We start from the raw sequence: 16,326 nt of genomic DNA on the forward strand, positions 1-16,326 counted from the left end.
CTATTTTAAATAGGTTTATGGGGAAGCTCATTTTATCTGTCCAAATCGTACACAAGGGCCTCCACTCACCAAGACAATGGACTCCAATTGGCCAGGACAAGTTATTCCTCTGGACAAGTAAAGTGCAGTACAATTCACATCAGTGCAGGATAGATGTCACATCCTTTCATATGTCCAACTTTGAGCCGAACTTCATCCATACTTGAGAGGCAACGTAAGTGTTCTGCGGGATCTTTTTGAATACGGGCTGAATAAAAAAACCTGTTTAATCTCAACACTCGAGTAACAATGCATTTTATTGCATTGTGCTTCAATTTGTGCATGTCCATGTATGAGACGGCATTTGTTCTTTGCTGCTCTGATAAGTTTAGCTTTTATCGGCATTACAGACTGATAGCTAGCTCGATCCAGGGCCGTGGCCACAGGGTTGGCATGGGTGACACCAGGCCCTCTCCTTTTAAGTAGCCTTGTCTTTCCAATTGCAGTGCCGACCAATTATCTCATGCCCTAATTTGTACAGTGTAGTAAAGTCAATCTTCTGTTAGCCTTCACCATCTCATATTGGGTTGCAGCAGCATATGCTATAAAGTGAAATGAGGACTTTGTGCATTGGCCGAATCAGCTATGTCTTTGTTACACTGCACACTGGACCTTTGCTGATGAAAGCCAGCTTAGTAAACTATGGGTTTGTGACTGAACTTGAAATTGAGATGGCAGGCTTTCATCCAAATGACTATTATTTCAGACCTATTGATTTAAATGTGTTTCTTGGGTTGTAACAGAATTTTGTTTGATAGCTATTGTTATGGTTCTATCTGCAAAAGGAAAATAAGACAGCTATATAGCTGGATTACGTGTAAGCTAGATGGTTTGGAAAAATTCTGAATGAAGTGGGGTTTTTTGTATTATGCTACTGTGATACAGAATAAAGCAGAATTTGAACCCATGCAACCCCTCAGGCAGGCCACACTTGAGGCCATCTCGCTGGCTTTGACCATCTTTGGTGAGAAATCCTCACTATCAGGATTATCGGGCATGAGTGGTTCTGGGCCTCCATTAGGACCAGATTAAAGGACGGCCCTTTGTTTACACATCGTTATGGTACATGGCTGAGCTGGTGGGCACAATGGAAGCCCCTTTCCTTTGTGAGTGAGCGGAGGGGAACAGAGACTCCTGACCTGGCAACCTGAGCTCTCTCAATACCTTGTTTCACCTAGCTGAGCGAGAGCAAGGGGAGCAGGGCGGCAAAGGCAGGACCTCAGAAGCAAACTCTTTTCTGCAGGTCACTAGGGCTCTTAACCTGCTGGAAGGAGTCACTGTTCAAAAATGAAATCCGGAAAAATGTATTTGGTGGAACACAAGGCACCAAGTCATTTTGGTCTTGCGGAACCAGTTTATAAATGTTTGATACCCCACATTCAACAGAAAAAATTAATTGAATGTTTCCTCTCATAAGTGAATCCTAAATGCTTTTAATCCCATGTTTAGAACAGGAATATTTATGACACAATGAAAATGTCCAGTTTGTGACCACGTTCATGTGTTGCAGTGTTAATATGAATGAATGAAGGAAAAAATTAACCACTGCATTTATAAAGCACTTTTCCAGATGCTCAAAGTGCTTTACCATGATCAGGGGGAAACTCGCCTTGACCACAACCAAAGTGTAGCATTCACCTGGGTGATGCATGGCTGCCAATTTGGCCAGAAAAATGAGAGAACAATTTTTGAGATGAGACTAGTGTAGTTAGGCCGGCTCAGTTGCAAAAAGCCAGTCTGAATTCAAAGATGAAAGCTGTCTATATTTAACCCGTCTTGCTTACTGGCTGTACTGTTGTGCATTGTAACATGTCTTTCTCATACAACGCCCCACTCAATTATGTGGGCTTATTCCCCTGTTGCAGCATTTTGCCTCCCCACCTTGTGTTACTGACTGACACCTCTGGGCTCCACTGGAACACAGGGAAACTGAAAGGCGAACTGTTTACATTTCAGGTCACTTCCTGGGCAACAACACGGTGATTGATGTGTTACGGAGTCAAGGGTACGAAGTGGAGCACACCCCAGCGGGGAAGCCCATTAGCAGGTAATAATAAACCCACACATCCTCGCCATTCTGTCACCACCCTTAACCCCGGCCGAACCCCGTGAAGACTCGCGGCTTCGTCCCGTCCCGGAGAAGTCGTTCGACACAGACCGTCAGTCGTTTCCTGGCCTTGGCACTTGTAAACTGGAAGTGTCAATGTTTAGTAAAACATTAGGGTAGAAATAAGCAGGTCAAGCTCAGAGATAACCCCAGACGTCAGGTCCCATGACAGAGTTTGGAAAGCTCAGTACATTCTTTTGGTTCTAAGATGATCAACAGAATAAAATATCCACAACAGAAGAAAAACACCTCTCATGTTTTTCTTGAGTGTCTGTGTTATATTGACCAGTTTTTCACACACCTCCATAACTATCAAATTAATTTGGCTTAGAGATGCTTTGTATCTTGAAGAGATAAACATGTTTAGGCCTCAAGTCCTGTAATGTCTAGTTTTTTGGTGTTTTGGTTTGCAATAGTGCTGTGGTCTTGTGTGGTCCTGCACCTAACCTTTTAAAGTCTACTATAAATTTGCAGCATTATTTGGAGAGCAGGCTCCGAAATCTAAAACTGACTTTTTAAAAAAGATCATTTGTATTTTTAACTCCACCTTTAATGTGAGTGGACTCCATTCCCTACTATGCTACCTTGGGTGAAAAAATACTGAACAAAATATAAAAATATCTTACTTTACCACAGATTTGTAACATATTATGGTTTGTTCTTAAAACCTGGCTCTGTAAAATTGGCAGACCATATTTTATCACTTAAATGGGTGTAGGGTTACATGTGCCTCTGAGTTTGGTAGTGCACCCTCTGCCCGAGGGCTGTGTAGTATTTATTTATTTTTGTCTCTGTTTCACTGACTGGATTTCAAATGGAAATCATTTTCCAAGTAAGCGCACCCCTAGTTTGTGTAATTTCACCACAGACCAAAAACAGATGTCCAGTTCTGCTCAGTTTGTTGTGAAAAAGGTGTTATCTGCAAATAATCAAAAAATCCACAAATAATTAGCCTTTTATTTTGCTTGACTGCAGCTTACCTTTGTCTTCAAAGATGAATACACATCCACCTGTGTGCCTGTGATAATAGCTGCTAATGAAAGCTGCAGGATGTGGGGCGGCAGTTGAGTATTTATTGCCAGAAAAGGCTTGTAATTCACTAATCACATAATGTGTCCATTTTGATGTGGATGCTGGAAATTCTAAAACAAAAATAAACATTCATCACACAAGATTTGTCAGTGTGGTGTTTATACAATGAGGTCAGCGTTTTAACTGCTGCGCAAACCTCAATAGATTCTGTCACCCCTGCAGCATTTCAAACACTTACGAATATGTTGTTGAGAAAGCCAATAATGAGTTTCCCTGTCTGTTGTTGAGGTGAGGACAGTTCATCTTTTGTTTAATTAAGAATGCTACCTTGTGGGCTAGAGAATCACAAATCTAAGATCTGTACATCCTAAGCAACTCAGAACTTTACATCAGTGTGACTGTTCTCCAACTGAAGTAGCTGATGTTTCTGAAGAAGCTCTCAAGTCTACAGCACCTCTTTTAAACAAACTTCAATAATATTATGCTTGGCGTGGCAGCTGTAAATTAAGAAAGAAGTGATTGCTCAAGTGCAGCTACAACAGGTCAATTTTGAGGGTTCATAATGTTTGGTTGGACTTTTTGGCAAAAGGGGATTGCTTGGATGCTGCCATCAGAACTATACAAAAACAGAAACTAATATGTAATGCTACTTTGCGTTCCAGTGGCAGGCCTTCAAAGTCGCCCACCTTCCCGCTGCACAGGCCTTACACTCCTGGTCAGGAACTGGAGCCCTTCCTGCACGAGCACCAACAGCGCCCCCTGGAGGAGGACCTGCTGCCCCACATGCTGCTGCCCGACAGCCTGGACCTGCTGGAGAAGGTGGACCGCAAGCTGAAGAAGAAGCGCCGGAACAAGCAGAGGAAGCAACGCATGCGACAGTTCAACGACCTGTGGGTCCGCATGGAGGACAGGTGAGTCTGAGCTCTGGGCATTTCATGGGTGTTTTCAGGAGGCTGGAACATCCAGCTGTAGAGTGGAGGTAAGGTGTAGTAGAGAGCTGGGAGAGCTGGTCATTTGCATTTTGAGTCTAGCCCTAGTCCTGAAGTATATCTGTCAGTTGGACAGTAGATGAGGCTGACACTATCTGTGGGACATAGGTCACCCCATTCTGGGGGTATTTCACAAAGCAGGATTACTGAGTTAACTAGATAACCGCACTGAGTAAAACACAGAACAGCTCTTTTTACTTCAGTCCATGTTCCAGATTTGGAAGGGTTCCGGGCTTTACTCACCGCAGTTATCCAGCTAACTAAGTACTCCTGCTTTGTTAAACAGGGCCCAGGTCTCTTTATTATTCTCATACATTTTTTCATTTAATTTCTCCATCGTGTTTTGGAACTGTCCAGACAGGTTCCTTGTTTGTTTAGTGCTCAGAATTTGAAAGACACCAGGTTAGGGAAAATAAATGATCCCAATGAAACTGTAAATAGCTGTTTTCCAAAACCACTTTGGAGTCTTTTTTTTTTTTTTTAGAACATTCCAATTTCCCATCTCAGAACCTTCTTGTTGTTGTTGGATCTTGTCTTCTGAATGTGTTTCCTCCATCAAGAACATCTGTGTGTTTGTGCTTGACTGACTCCATACAAACTTGAAAGACAGAAAAACTATCATGACTCTTTACATTACCTAAAAAATAAACTTATTTGAGGTACTGTTACTGTGGAAAGAATTCTAAGGGGATGTCCTTATTTGAGCAGATACATTTTTTGGGAAATCTCCTATCCCAAATTAAAAGTAACATCTATCATTTCTCTAACTATGTTCAGTGAAATGAGCCTGAAAGAGTTCTTTATTCCATTTCACACAGCAAGTCAAAGATGTAGCCAGAAACAGTATATTACCTGTCAATTCAGAAGCTGACACTCTTTAAATGCAGTTACCAGCTTAACTTAGACATTTCTTCAGTGCACCTTTAAACATTTAATGAAGTAATTTCTTTTTGAATAGAACTTTCATTGACAACACATTTTCTTATTCTGCTCTGCATCAGACTTGACTGTCTGGAAAGGAGTAAAATGTTTGATAATATCTAGTCGTTTTCATTTAAGAGATCCTCTGTCCGTGTACACAGTCATAATAGTTGTATTGAGGTGGTTGAAACAGGCAGGCGCTTTGAACACCATCTGGTTCAGGAATACTGTTGACACAGATGTAGGAAGGGAAATGGCATTTACAATTTGAAGTACTGAAACAATTTATTTGAATGGCTTTTTTACTGAAAGTTCAGGGCTTGTCCACTCTTGCATGATGCCAGAATTGGCTATTTTCTTTCATTTCGTTTACCGAGACAAAGTAATGTTATACATTTGAGCTCCAGACTTTATCCTCAACCTAGATGAATTGCCAACTTCATGGACTAGGGAGGAAATAACAGCAAGATGTTAAACTCAATCAAAAGAAAAACATCTAATCTAGTTATTAGTTTGTTAGTGTATCATAAAAAAACAAAAAAAAATTATACGGCTATTGTTGTTTCACCTTCTTATCGTGAGCGTCCATGCCAAAATCTGTTGAAGTGCGGATTAGAATTCCTTCCAGGGTGAAAGAATAAAGTCACTTTTTTCCAGTTGCCCTTATGGGAAGCCACATGCTGATATGCCATACCTGATTACACCTCATGATCTTTATATCTTTGGCAGAGGACCACGATGCAGATTGAACAAAAATAAACAGGCTTGCAGCTCAAGAACACAAGGTGCCAAAACGAATAACCCCTGAATTTACTTTCTAAAATAAGCAGAAGATAGGGCCATGTCCAAGCATGGCAGCCAAGCCCAATCAATTCAAAGTAAATATTATTAATGAAAGGCACATGCCGGTGATGAACATGACCCACTGGATTTCACGCTGATTAAATATGCGCAGCCCAGTTTCAGGCCAAGGTCAGTCATACCGCTAGGCCCCAACACCCAGCCATAAACTCAGCTCCACAAACGCTTCTTTCTGCTTACGAAAGTGCATTTGATTTCTTAAAAAAAACATTCAGTTGCACATAAAATTAATTGAATAAACAGCTTCTGTCTGCGTGTGTGTGTCTGCGCGTGTGTGGAGGAGGAGGTAAGGAGTGGGGTTTAAACAACTGCTTCACCAATGCATAGAGGAACCCATCCTTTTGTTGTGACTGGCAAGGTGTAGTCACAACTGCGGTGGTTCAGCAGAGCAGAAACCAGACAGCCCGGCTGCAGTGATTTAATGGCGATCCTCTTCAGGCATGCCTGAATTTCTCTGCCATCCTCCTCCAAGGTTGTTAGTGCTTAAGCCAACTGGCAAATTCCTTCTGCCTCACAGTCTCCCTGCTGCTTACTCCTACAGTATATCTTAGTAAAACCTCAACTCAATTGGCTGCAGTCCTGTTAAAGGTGTCCCTCTGCTTGAATGCCTTATAATTTCCATTATTTTTACTTTTTTTCTTTCTTTCTTTCAAAGTGGTTTAAGTGGTTTCATGGGGCATTTGCAACCTCCAAGTTCTGCGTGCTTTACAACTTCACAAGACTGCGTGTAGACACTTCTGGCAGATGTGACCGTATCTAATGATTTCCAGACACTCAACATTAAAAATCAATGCTGAGTTCTGTGGTGACATTTCCACATACCTTATTACCATTATATGCTCATTTCAGATCTCTATATAGATAGCACTTCAATTAGGAGATCAACTGCCAGCTAGTGGTGTAGAACATGGATCAGGGAACTGACAAGAGCCTCACAGTAGCTGGTTGGCATGTAACAGTGAAGGGGAGGCCACACAGGTGCAGCATGTCTCATATCTGTGTGACATTTCAGCCTATGTGGAGAAAATGTCAGGAAAAACCCAAGCCTTCCTAAGATAAAGGTCCAGGGGCAGTGTAGTACACAAGTGCGGGTTGTAATCCTGGCTTTAAAAATATATGACTGATAGGTGATAGCTATACGTTAGGTGTCTGTGAGAACTACATCTCTCAATGTAGCACAGTATGTATGTGTTCTCTAAACTCCTTTTAGGGAGACAAATCTTGGTCATGCCGGAGGCACTGTTGTCATTTTTATAGGCTCCAGATGCAACAGTCCTGCTTAATTTGTTAAAATCTGATATGGGGTTCACTTTTGTCTTTCAGCACGACAGCTCAACCACCCCCACCTCCTCTTGTCCGCATCATAAATGGTTACATCACAGTCCAGCCACATGACAGAGGTTACGGAAGGTCCAATCACGTCTGGACTTCTTCAGATTCTACATCTACCCCTGCCTTGTCTGTAACCTATTTTTTGTTGACAGTTTGTGCACAGGTAGTGACATTTCAGCTCTGCTAGTTCACCCGCTAGGGTCTCAAATACACCTCTACAGGTTCTGGAAGGACTCATTGTTAATATCAAGGCTCTCCATGGGATATAAACACTTTAAAGAACACGAGGAGTTCTCTCAGCAAATTCAGAAATTTATTTCCTCAAGCGATTATTTATTCTTCCCTTCTAGAAGAATCTGTTCTGTATCCCTTTGTACTGTGGGAATTGTATATACCTATGTATAATAGATGTAATCTAGAAATATGAAAATGAAATGGTTAAATGGTTTTTGTTCATTCAAAAAAAAATCTGCTTTTTTAGTGGATAAATCAGGTACTAACCATCATTGTGATTATTTTGCTCTACCTATGTGGAGGTGAAAATTATCCTGTCTACTTGTCTATTTTCATATCCAGAGTTGTTAATATGTTTTGACATAGAAGTTATTCATTTAATTTATTTTTATTAACTATACACCCATAGATAATCTAAATGTTTTTGTGGAGTTTTTCAATTTCATATGTAAAGTCTTTTGTGGAGTTTCCTTGTATACACCATTTACTTAAATACACAGTATGGTAACATATCCACTCAAACCTCTGCAGGTAGCTTTTATTTCAGTTATGGGTAACAAGGAGAATTTAATCTTTTGAAAAAAAAAATGCAGCTATACTTATCTGGCTACTGTATGATCTACGTACATTTGCTAAACATTCATTTTAAGAGAAAATGTATGCATAAAACAAAGATTTATGAAATGGTTGTGCACTTGAGTTCATCCCAAATGTTAAATTTGACTCAGAAATACTACAAAGGAAAGTAGGCAGAAGTTCAGTGCAAGAAATCCATTGCCTTGTAAAATATGGAATTAAACACATTCAAGATGTTTGGCCAGAAATGAGATGAAGCAATAACAGGTAATCTTAAGGTTTACATAATCATATACCTGACAGGAATGACATAGTAGTTTCATGGATGACTGTGAATACTGCCATCTTTTCAGTGCTCAGTTCACTTGCTGTAATATATTGTTGAATACATTTGGGTCTGGTTTTCAGAACGATCTGCCTCAATAAATGCTCAGTGAACTCGGAAAGGCAGTAGGGTAGCATTCACGGCTGAAAGGCCTATTACAATTATAGTTCCCCATTGGAGCTTTAACAAAAAATGGATTATGTTCTGGTCTCATTAAATGTTCCCCAGCCACTTTCATTCATTTCGGCTGTGGTGGCTTTTGCCAAATGAAGAAACTGTACATATATCTCACAAAATAATGGGACTATGTATAGAACAAACTGTTGGACATGCAAATGCAATTATGTAAAGCTGCGGCTTTAAAAAAAAAAAAAACAATTCAGTCACTTGTACAGCGGTTGGCATCGAGAGGTTAGGGGGTTTATACATACAGGTAGTAGCCTGAAAGATGTAAACATGAACATGAAGAACACTTATTAGGGTGTTGGGCTACCACATTTCACCAGAACAGCTTGTAAGTCTATGTCACAGAATCTACCGGCAACTAGAATTCAGTAGGGTGAATGTGGCACCATTCTTTCATAAGAAAGTTAATAAATTTATGTATTTTTGGGAGTGGAAAACGCTGTCTCAAGTTCTTCCAAAGTCTCACGTAAATGGTCACCTAGGGTCAGATCTCATGACTGAGAAGGTCAGGGCATTTGGATATGAATTACAATTCTCACCAAACCAATGGGTGACTGCACCTGCTCTATGTCATTCTGGAAGGTCCCCCTCCCGGCATGAAACAAATTCTGCAACATGGGATGAAGGTGATCACTCGGATTCATTAAGCAGTGGCTTCTAAGGCAATAAGTGCACTCAAAGCATGCCGGCAAAATGTACCCCGCACCATTACGGAACCACCAGATCCCTGCACAGCTGGAACTAAAGCACTCAGGCCTGTAGGGTCTTTACATTTGTGCCACACATGCCCTTGTCCATTTGTTAAGAACAAGTCATCTGACCATATGACATGTCTCCACTGCTCATTGGTCCATTGTCTGTGCTCTTTGCACCGTTGTACTCATAAACGTGTACTGCCAGGTGTAATGAGTGGTCTGAACGCTGCATTCAGAGCTATTCAGTGGTCTGAATAGCTCTGAATGAAAATTTTATGTGTAACTGACTTGGCATGCCTTAGATTAAAATGTGCAGTCAGTTTATTTAGAGCTGCTCATCTGGATACCCTCACAATGCAAACTAATTCATAGATATCAGGACCCAGGGGAATGTGCTTCGGGCAACAGTTTCCCTTTGTAAATGATGTCTTCCTCTCAATATTCAAACACACGTTTCCTCCTGAAAGATCAGTAAGATGAATCATCTACATCACTCCTCTTTCAAAGTCACTGAGGTCTTATCTGTTAGCCATGCAAACTATAATTATAGTAAACCAGGCCTGCGTAGAATTTTTGGATACAACCCTGAGCGTGCGAGTGTGTGTTCATGCGTGCATATTTAAAATGCCTGCTTGAACAGGAAATTTTGTTTTACAGGAAACAAATATTTTTTTTCCCTGTGTCACACTGTATTATAGTATTATTTCCTTAATAACAGAAAAAGGAAGACCCACTTAAACTTTTGTATTCTGAACATCCATTGATGTTGCTGCCAAGTTAGAGTCTAACTGCTGATCATGAAGGAAAGCTACACAGTCCAAACCACAGGAACCAAGAGAGCAGGATAGAGTTTCTTATTTCTCTTAAAAGTGAAAACGGATGGCAAAGGTGCTGTTTTAGCATGATTAAGTTATTGGTCGCTGTGTTTTATTGAGAGATAAACACAGCAAGTGCTGCATTTGCATTAAACTCAGTTTAAAAAAAAACATATGAATAAAGTGCTTGATGTCTGTCAACAGGGAGAGTACAGACCATTCCTCATGTCACAGTAATCCAAAGGCTAACCACATGAGACATGACTTCCAGTAAAAGGCTGCCCAAGGAAGTGAATCAGCGAAACTCACAGATGGTTAGTCCAATCTTGAATGATCTCCATAATCAGCTACATCCTTTATTCTGTTGACCTGTGCAGCGTGGGGTTGTCTTGGGTAGTGACGAGTGCGGCACGCAACCGGAACGGGGTGATTTCTTGAATCTATGACCCATGATTTACTCAGGACCATTCCCAGCATTACATTTTTTGAACAGAAGAGAAGGAGCGGTCACTCTGACTAAATCTGCGACAAATTTAGCTCATGGAACTTCTCTCAGCTATACTTTCACACTGATATTGACACTGCACAGCTATTAGCCTACATATATGATAGCCATAGCTATCTCAGTTACTGACAACAGGCCATGTCCAGAAGCCTCCTATCGCAGTACTGACCACTGCACAGATATCAGTGGACCACTGCGAAGGCAAAGGCAGCTACCATTCAGCTTTGTGAAGGTCGAAAAACACTGCAACCACTTCCATCTGATTTATGATACAAATTATTTTTTTTATAGTGTAGTCTTAGTTCAGATTTGTGTTTAAGAGCCAATAGGGATGTATAAAATTTTCCTCGTTAATGCTAAATTGAAAGTTGAATCAACTCGTTTAAAAAAATGAAAATCTCCTTACTTTATTGAAAACATTTATTAGTCATTTACTAGTATTGCCACTGTGATGATTAACAGGTGTTTGATAATAAAACCCTCTGTTCAGGATTTTTATTGTTACATATTGGCTTACAGACTTCAAGTGTTCCACTTGGGCAGTGGTGTAACTGTACCTTCATCGGTACGCTTCCCAGAGTCCTCTGGCTGTCTGTCCTGGACATTGTTTTTCACCCTCATCTCCGATGCCTTTTCATCCTCCATCTTGTGTAGCTGCATTTCCTGTGACCTCTTTTTACAAGAACTTTCTTGGAACACTTTTGCATGATTTTTCTTTTGGCTGATGCAGTGACTCACTTTGCATTTAGACAGATTTTGGGATTAATTTCCTCCTGTACTTCTTTTTAATCTCACTTCATCTCCTGGGTAGCTTATCTCATCTTTACTTCATTTGGCCAATTATTGAACCGGCTGAGCTCCAGGAAAACCCTGAGTCCTTTATGTTTGCATACTTCTTTTAAAATGCAAATAAAATAAACCAACAGTAACATATCACTGACGTGTGTTGACGTGTGTTCATTATGCTTATTTTACAATGCAAATTTGTGTGCCTTGTGTTCATACAAGAAAGTAAACATGTGATGAGGGTTCCATTGTCCCTCAGGAAAGAAGAGGCATGGGACACACTGTGAATGTTCTGTTTTCCTGGATGTCAGATACACTCCCACCTACTCTTCATCTCTTGATCATGTAGTGTTTTTCTGTGGTGTGGGCGTGTGGCACTACATTTCTGCCAAGACTTTACAGGGTGAAATGGTCTTGCTATAGCCCTAGTTATTCAATAGCCCCTTTGGACATCATGCAAAACAGCCAGCTACATTAGCCAACAACAACACTTGTTCGTGGTAGTTGTAATAGTATACACAGTACAAGACATATTTCTATCAGACAGAGCTGGAGCCAAGGCCAGACCTCTCAAGTCCCAGACCAAAATCAGACACGTCAAGATCACACACTAAGACCAATACCAAGACCAGCCACTTCTATCAATCCTAAGCAGCAAAATTGTGTAGAAAAGGAATATTATTTTTAAAATGTCATCATAACACACATTTCTTCCCTCAGGCATTTTAACCGGGCAAATTGTTTAGTCAAATTATTATTGTCCTTTGCATAAATTATAAGTAAGGACACTAAACGGTCCTATTTGCAACGGTACAAAATCAACACATACCTGGCATTGGCTAATGCAATATTGAAAATGGACTTTCGAGGTAGTAACGCTACATTGAAACCAGGTTTAGATTTACCTGGGGAACACAATCGATACCAAGCTGTATTTTTTTTTTTTTTTTTACAAGAGCCATATTTAGCCTACACTAATCTCAAACATCGTTTTGAAATGACACATAGCCTAGCGTTTACTAATCACATTTATGTTGTGGACTAACAGCTATAGCCTACCCAGCTGTTCAACAAGCAACCGATCATGTTCAAGTAACAAGGAGGCCTACCGTGAAAGCGATGTCTCGCAAATGTTGTAAGTTTCCATTCATTTCTGGTTTGCACAGTGCTTTTCAGAGTTGTCCCCGCAGTTGTTGATCGCACATTTTGCAATGGCCGTCTCCGAAATGCCCACAGCAAACAGAACAAAACCCAATCTAACGTAAACGTAATGTTTATAGCTGGCAGTTCGTCAGATAGCCTACTTGTAATATGCCCAGTACATTTGCACTTAGTTTGCGTCAAGTAAGCCAGTTTTAAGACTCCGCAAAGGATATAGGGCACTACTTAGACGGCTCACGCGCCATTTGGAAGAATGCCAAGAACAGAAATCAAAAATGTATTTGCATTTCCTCTTTAACTTGCCTCGACGTTAGCGTTAGTTGACAGTAATTGTTATCTAGCTAGCTATGATAATCTAGCTCCGACGTGATTCCTGATTGTATTCAGCCAATTTAGAAATTAATTTAATTACTAGCAGTGAATCATGAATCAGCAAGTTCTTAGTGGTGGCAACGGTTTTGCACAGAATAGTAGTTGGCCTAGAGTGTCCGAGTGTTGATTATTTGAGCATGCTGGAGAGAGAAAGAAGTTGGTCTTGTCCCAAGATGCCAAGACCAACATTGGTCTAAATTGCATTCTGACATGCTCACCACAACACTGTAATAATTTCCTATAGAATACAGAAGAGTTATTTAATTTTTAGATCTGACACATTATCCCTTTTCGGGGAGTCTGCTACTACGTCAAATTCTACTCCCAAAGAACAGTCAGGTTGATTATCATTTGCCGTTTGGTTCATGGGGCCAAATGACTCCTAGACTTAGCTCAGATTGCTCTATGTGTAACCCTTTACACAAGCACACTTAATCATTTGAGCCTACATCAGTAGGCCTACATCATCATAATAATGCTCAACTGATTCACCAGTAATTACTGTAATTATAGAGATCCCAGTCAAGATAACTTGTACGTGCAGTTAATCCAAGTTATACAACATAGCAGAAAAGAAAAATAGCATTGACCATCACCTGTTTCCAAGTTTGTCGAATTTTAAGAGCTTCGCTGATAGATTGTTTTTCCATTTCACTTTATGTCCTGTACCATTCACTTCTAATTACTTATTATGTGCCAGGCTGTCTTTGGTTTTCTCGGGGATGGTTCAGGAGTGGGAAGAATCCTGTACTGCTGTGAATATTAAGGTTTGGGAATGTTAGATTAATGAATTCTCAGTCTGGATGATGTAGACCGTGGAAGACTGTTGGGGGGGTGGGGGGGGGGGGGGTGGTACAGTGAGAGGTATAATTCTTTCTGAGGCAGCAAATGTAGGATTTCAATTACTTTTCTCAGGAAAAGCAGGTCTCAGAAACCGAGTCAAGGTTATTTTTTTGTTTTACGCTCCTGTAATACAAAATTATGTAAAATGGTGTCCTTGAACCTTTTTTAATATATAAAAGACCTGAGGTGGTAAGCATGGCATAGAAGTATGCGCCTTTTGTGGCATTGTCCAACCTGAGCTCTCTGCGTAGGGGCTCTGACCAAAACCACATCATAACATTGTAGTCACATATTTAATAGGTCCTGTGATGGATTATTTATCTATGACCCCTATGTGGCCCAAATGTAAAACACCCTTCAGACTCAAAGGCTCTTGAAACATGTTAACATATGTTAACTGTTGAAGTGAAACTGTATTATCTTGCACATTTACAGTGGGTTCACATCAATACTGGTTGAGTGTCTGAAAGAATTTCCCACCAAACTCCCTGACATATATTTCTGACAAGTTAATTTGAGGTGATTTTAAGTCATCAGCCTTATTCTGGGAAATGTTTGCACCAAAGCTTAAAATGTAAAAAATTGCAGCTGTTTAAATAGTCTTTGGGTTTTCTGGGAAAAGCTCAATGCGAGAATCAGTTTCCATGGAAAATTTAAACGAATGCATTGTGTTAACCCAAGGCTCACAATAAATTGTTTCCAACTTTTCCAATTTTTGACCAAACATTACAAAGCCAAAGGATAAAAAATTGTGTTGCCCGATGAATATGCAAATCAATAAGCAATTGAATGAATGCATGCATGAATGAATGAATGAATGAATGAATGGTTGGATGAATGAATAAAGAAAAGCTTCCTGCTAAAATAAACAAGAATTCAACGTATTGCAGGCTACACAGACTGTCATTGTCACAATAAAGTGATATTTTGTCACTGGAGGTTGACACCTGGAAGGGCAAGGGTATGCATAATTTGATTGCCCAATTTCAAGTTGTCCTACTTTCATTAGATGATCTGTGAACCAACATGCTATGGAAAGGCAATCAAATTTAGCATTTTGTTTCTACCATATGGGCAAGAACCAAGGCCTGTTGTACACAGGTGTACATGCCAATACTAATCACAACCTCTGTTTTCAAGTAGGATATTAGCAAGTTTTTAACTTAAAGCATTTAATGCAGATCATTGAATGCAGCATTTGAAAGTTGGATATCATAAACAAGATCATGCAGCAATAACTACATACTCTCAGATATGAAGGGAACAAAGTGAAGATGTTCTCAAGTGCTCTCAAACGTTGTGCATGTAAGCAATATACAGTATTATCAGACTCAATTAACTAATTCATGACAGATATAAAATCCAGGGCAGATTGCTGCTTTTTTGTGTCTGGATAGAATTTGACAGAAGGATATAGCCTATACGATTTCATGCCGATTCTGGAATTCCCTTCTCCCACACTCGCCCGCTCAGTTCTCTAACCTTTGTGTCCATCTTTGAAGAATATGTTACAGGATAACCACAGAGAACTTTCTCAGGCCTGAATGCTGTTCCACTTGTGGGATGGACCCAGACAGATAGATGGCTATACAGACCAGTTCACATTTGTCATCTACAGGCCTGCAGAGAGCTGATGGTTTTTCACCCACCTCTTTCACTGAGGAATGCAGTGGATGCACGATTGAGTGGCAGTTTTAAAATTGCCATTATAACAGTAATGTGAAGCCAAGAACAAATGTGTCTGTGTGCGTGTCACAGTTAGATGGGAACCAGATGAAACCTCTGGTTTGTTCCATGGCTTTGAACATTAACAGATATGTAGGTAGATATGCAGAACAGATAAACACAGTTCTTCAGAGTTCTTCCTTATTTTAAAGCACTCTGGGTTTAAGCACTCTGAACTTTACACAGAAATGTGTTTTCATTTCTGTATGAGTATCAACAAAACAAAACAAATTTAATTCTACAGAAAAACCCTGAATGTCCTGTAATGTTCTGGCAGAAAAACCAAAAATGGCAATGTACTTAAGACATAATCATTAAAATCTGAATAATTCTAGAAGTATTTGTCCTCATGAGAGTCACAGCTTTGTGATGACAGTTTTTACATTAGCATATTTGCTTCCCATGCTACTTGCCAATTGGAATATTAAGTTATGCATGAGACCAGACTAATTTTCCATAGCAAATTTAAGTATGACTACTGTTAGTGTAATAACTTGGCAGATACTGTACAAACCCACTGGGGAGTATGTTCTCCAAACATGTTTTTTAATGTTCGATGTGTTGACAATGGAGGTGGTTTGGGGGGCAGAATGCAATCCGATGGTTTCAAGGCTGATTAGTAACATTTCTGAGATCACTGAATTTGGGCCACAACTAATCTGAAAAGCATGGGGCCTTGATCTCAAAAACATGGTAAGAAAACATTTTCAGACTGATCTATCAATTAGGAATGTTTTGAAATTTATACTTAAGTCTTGACCATTATGTCCGAACAAGGTCCACAAAACCATCCTGGCACTTATGAGCTGGAAAACTAAACGG

At 40.1% G+C, this 16,326-nt stretch overlaps 2 protein-coding genes across 2 annotated transcripts in view; one reads left to right on the top strand and one right to left on the bottom strand.

The window, feature by feature from the left end:
* trabd2a (TraB domain containing 2A) overlaps window positions 1–8,537 on the top strand; it is a 55,620-nt gene extending 47,083 nt beyond the window's left edge. Inside the window, exons 5-7 of the mRNA XM_064307456.1 lie at window positions 1,996–2,086; window positions 3,841–4,089; window positions 7,273–8,537. Of these exons, the coding sequence (XP_064163526.1) occupies window positions 1,996–2,086; window positions 3,841–4,089; window positions 7,273–7,468 (536 nt within the window). The 3' untranslated portion in view covers window positions 7,469–8,537. The remainder of the gene's footprint in view (window positions 1–1,995; window positions 2,087–3,840; window positions 4,090–7,272) is intronic.
* dcc (DCC netrin 1 receptor) overlaps window positions 1–13,728 on the bottom strand; it is a 368,326-nt gene extending 354,598 nt beyond the window's left edge. The window contains exon 1 of the mRNA XM_064307455.1: window positions 12,513–13,728. Within this exon, the coding sequence (XP_064163525.1) occupies window positions 12,513–12,554 (42 nt within the window). The 5' untranslated portion in view covers window positions 12,555–13,728. The remainder of the gene's footprint in view (window positions 1–12,512) is intronic.
* Window positions 13,729–16,326: the final 2,598 nt, after the last annotated feature.

The sequence above is a fragment of the Anguilla rostrata genome, chromosome 14 (assembly GCF_018555375.3).
Source record: "Anguilla rostrata isolate EN2019 chromosome 14, ASM1855537v3, whole genome shotgun sequence".
Classification (NCBI taxonomy): domain Eukaryota; kingdom Metazoa; phylum Chordata; class Actinopteri; order Anguilliformes; family Anguillidae; genus Anguilla; species Anguilla rostrata.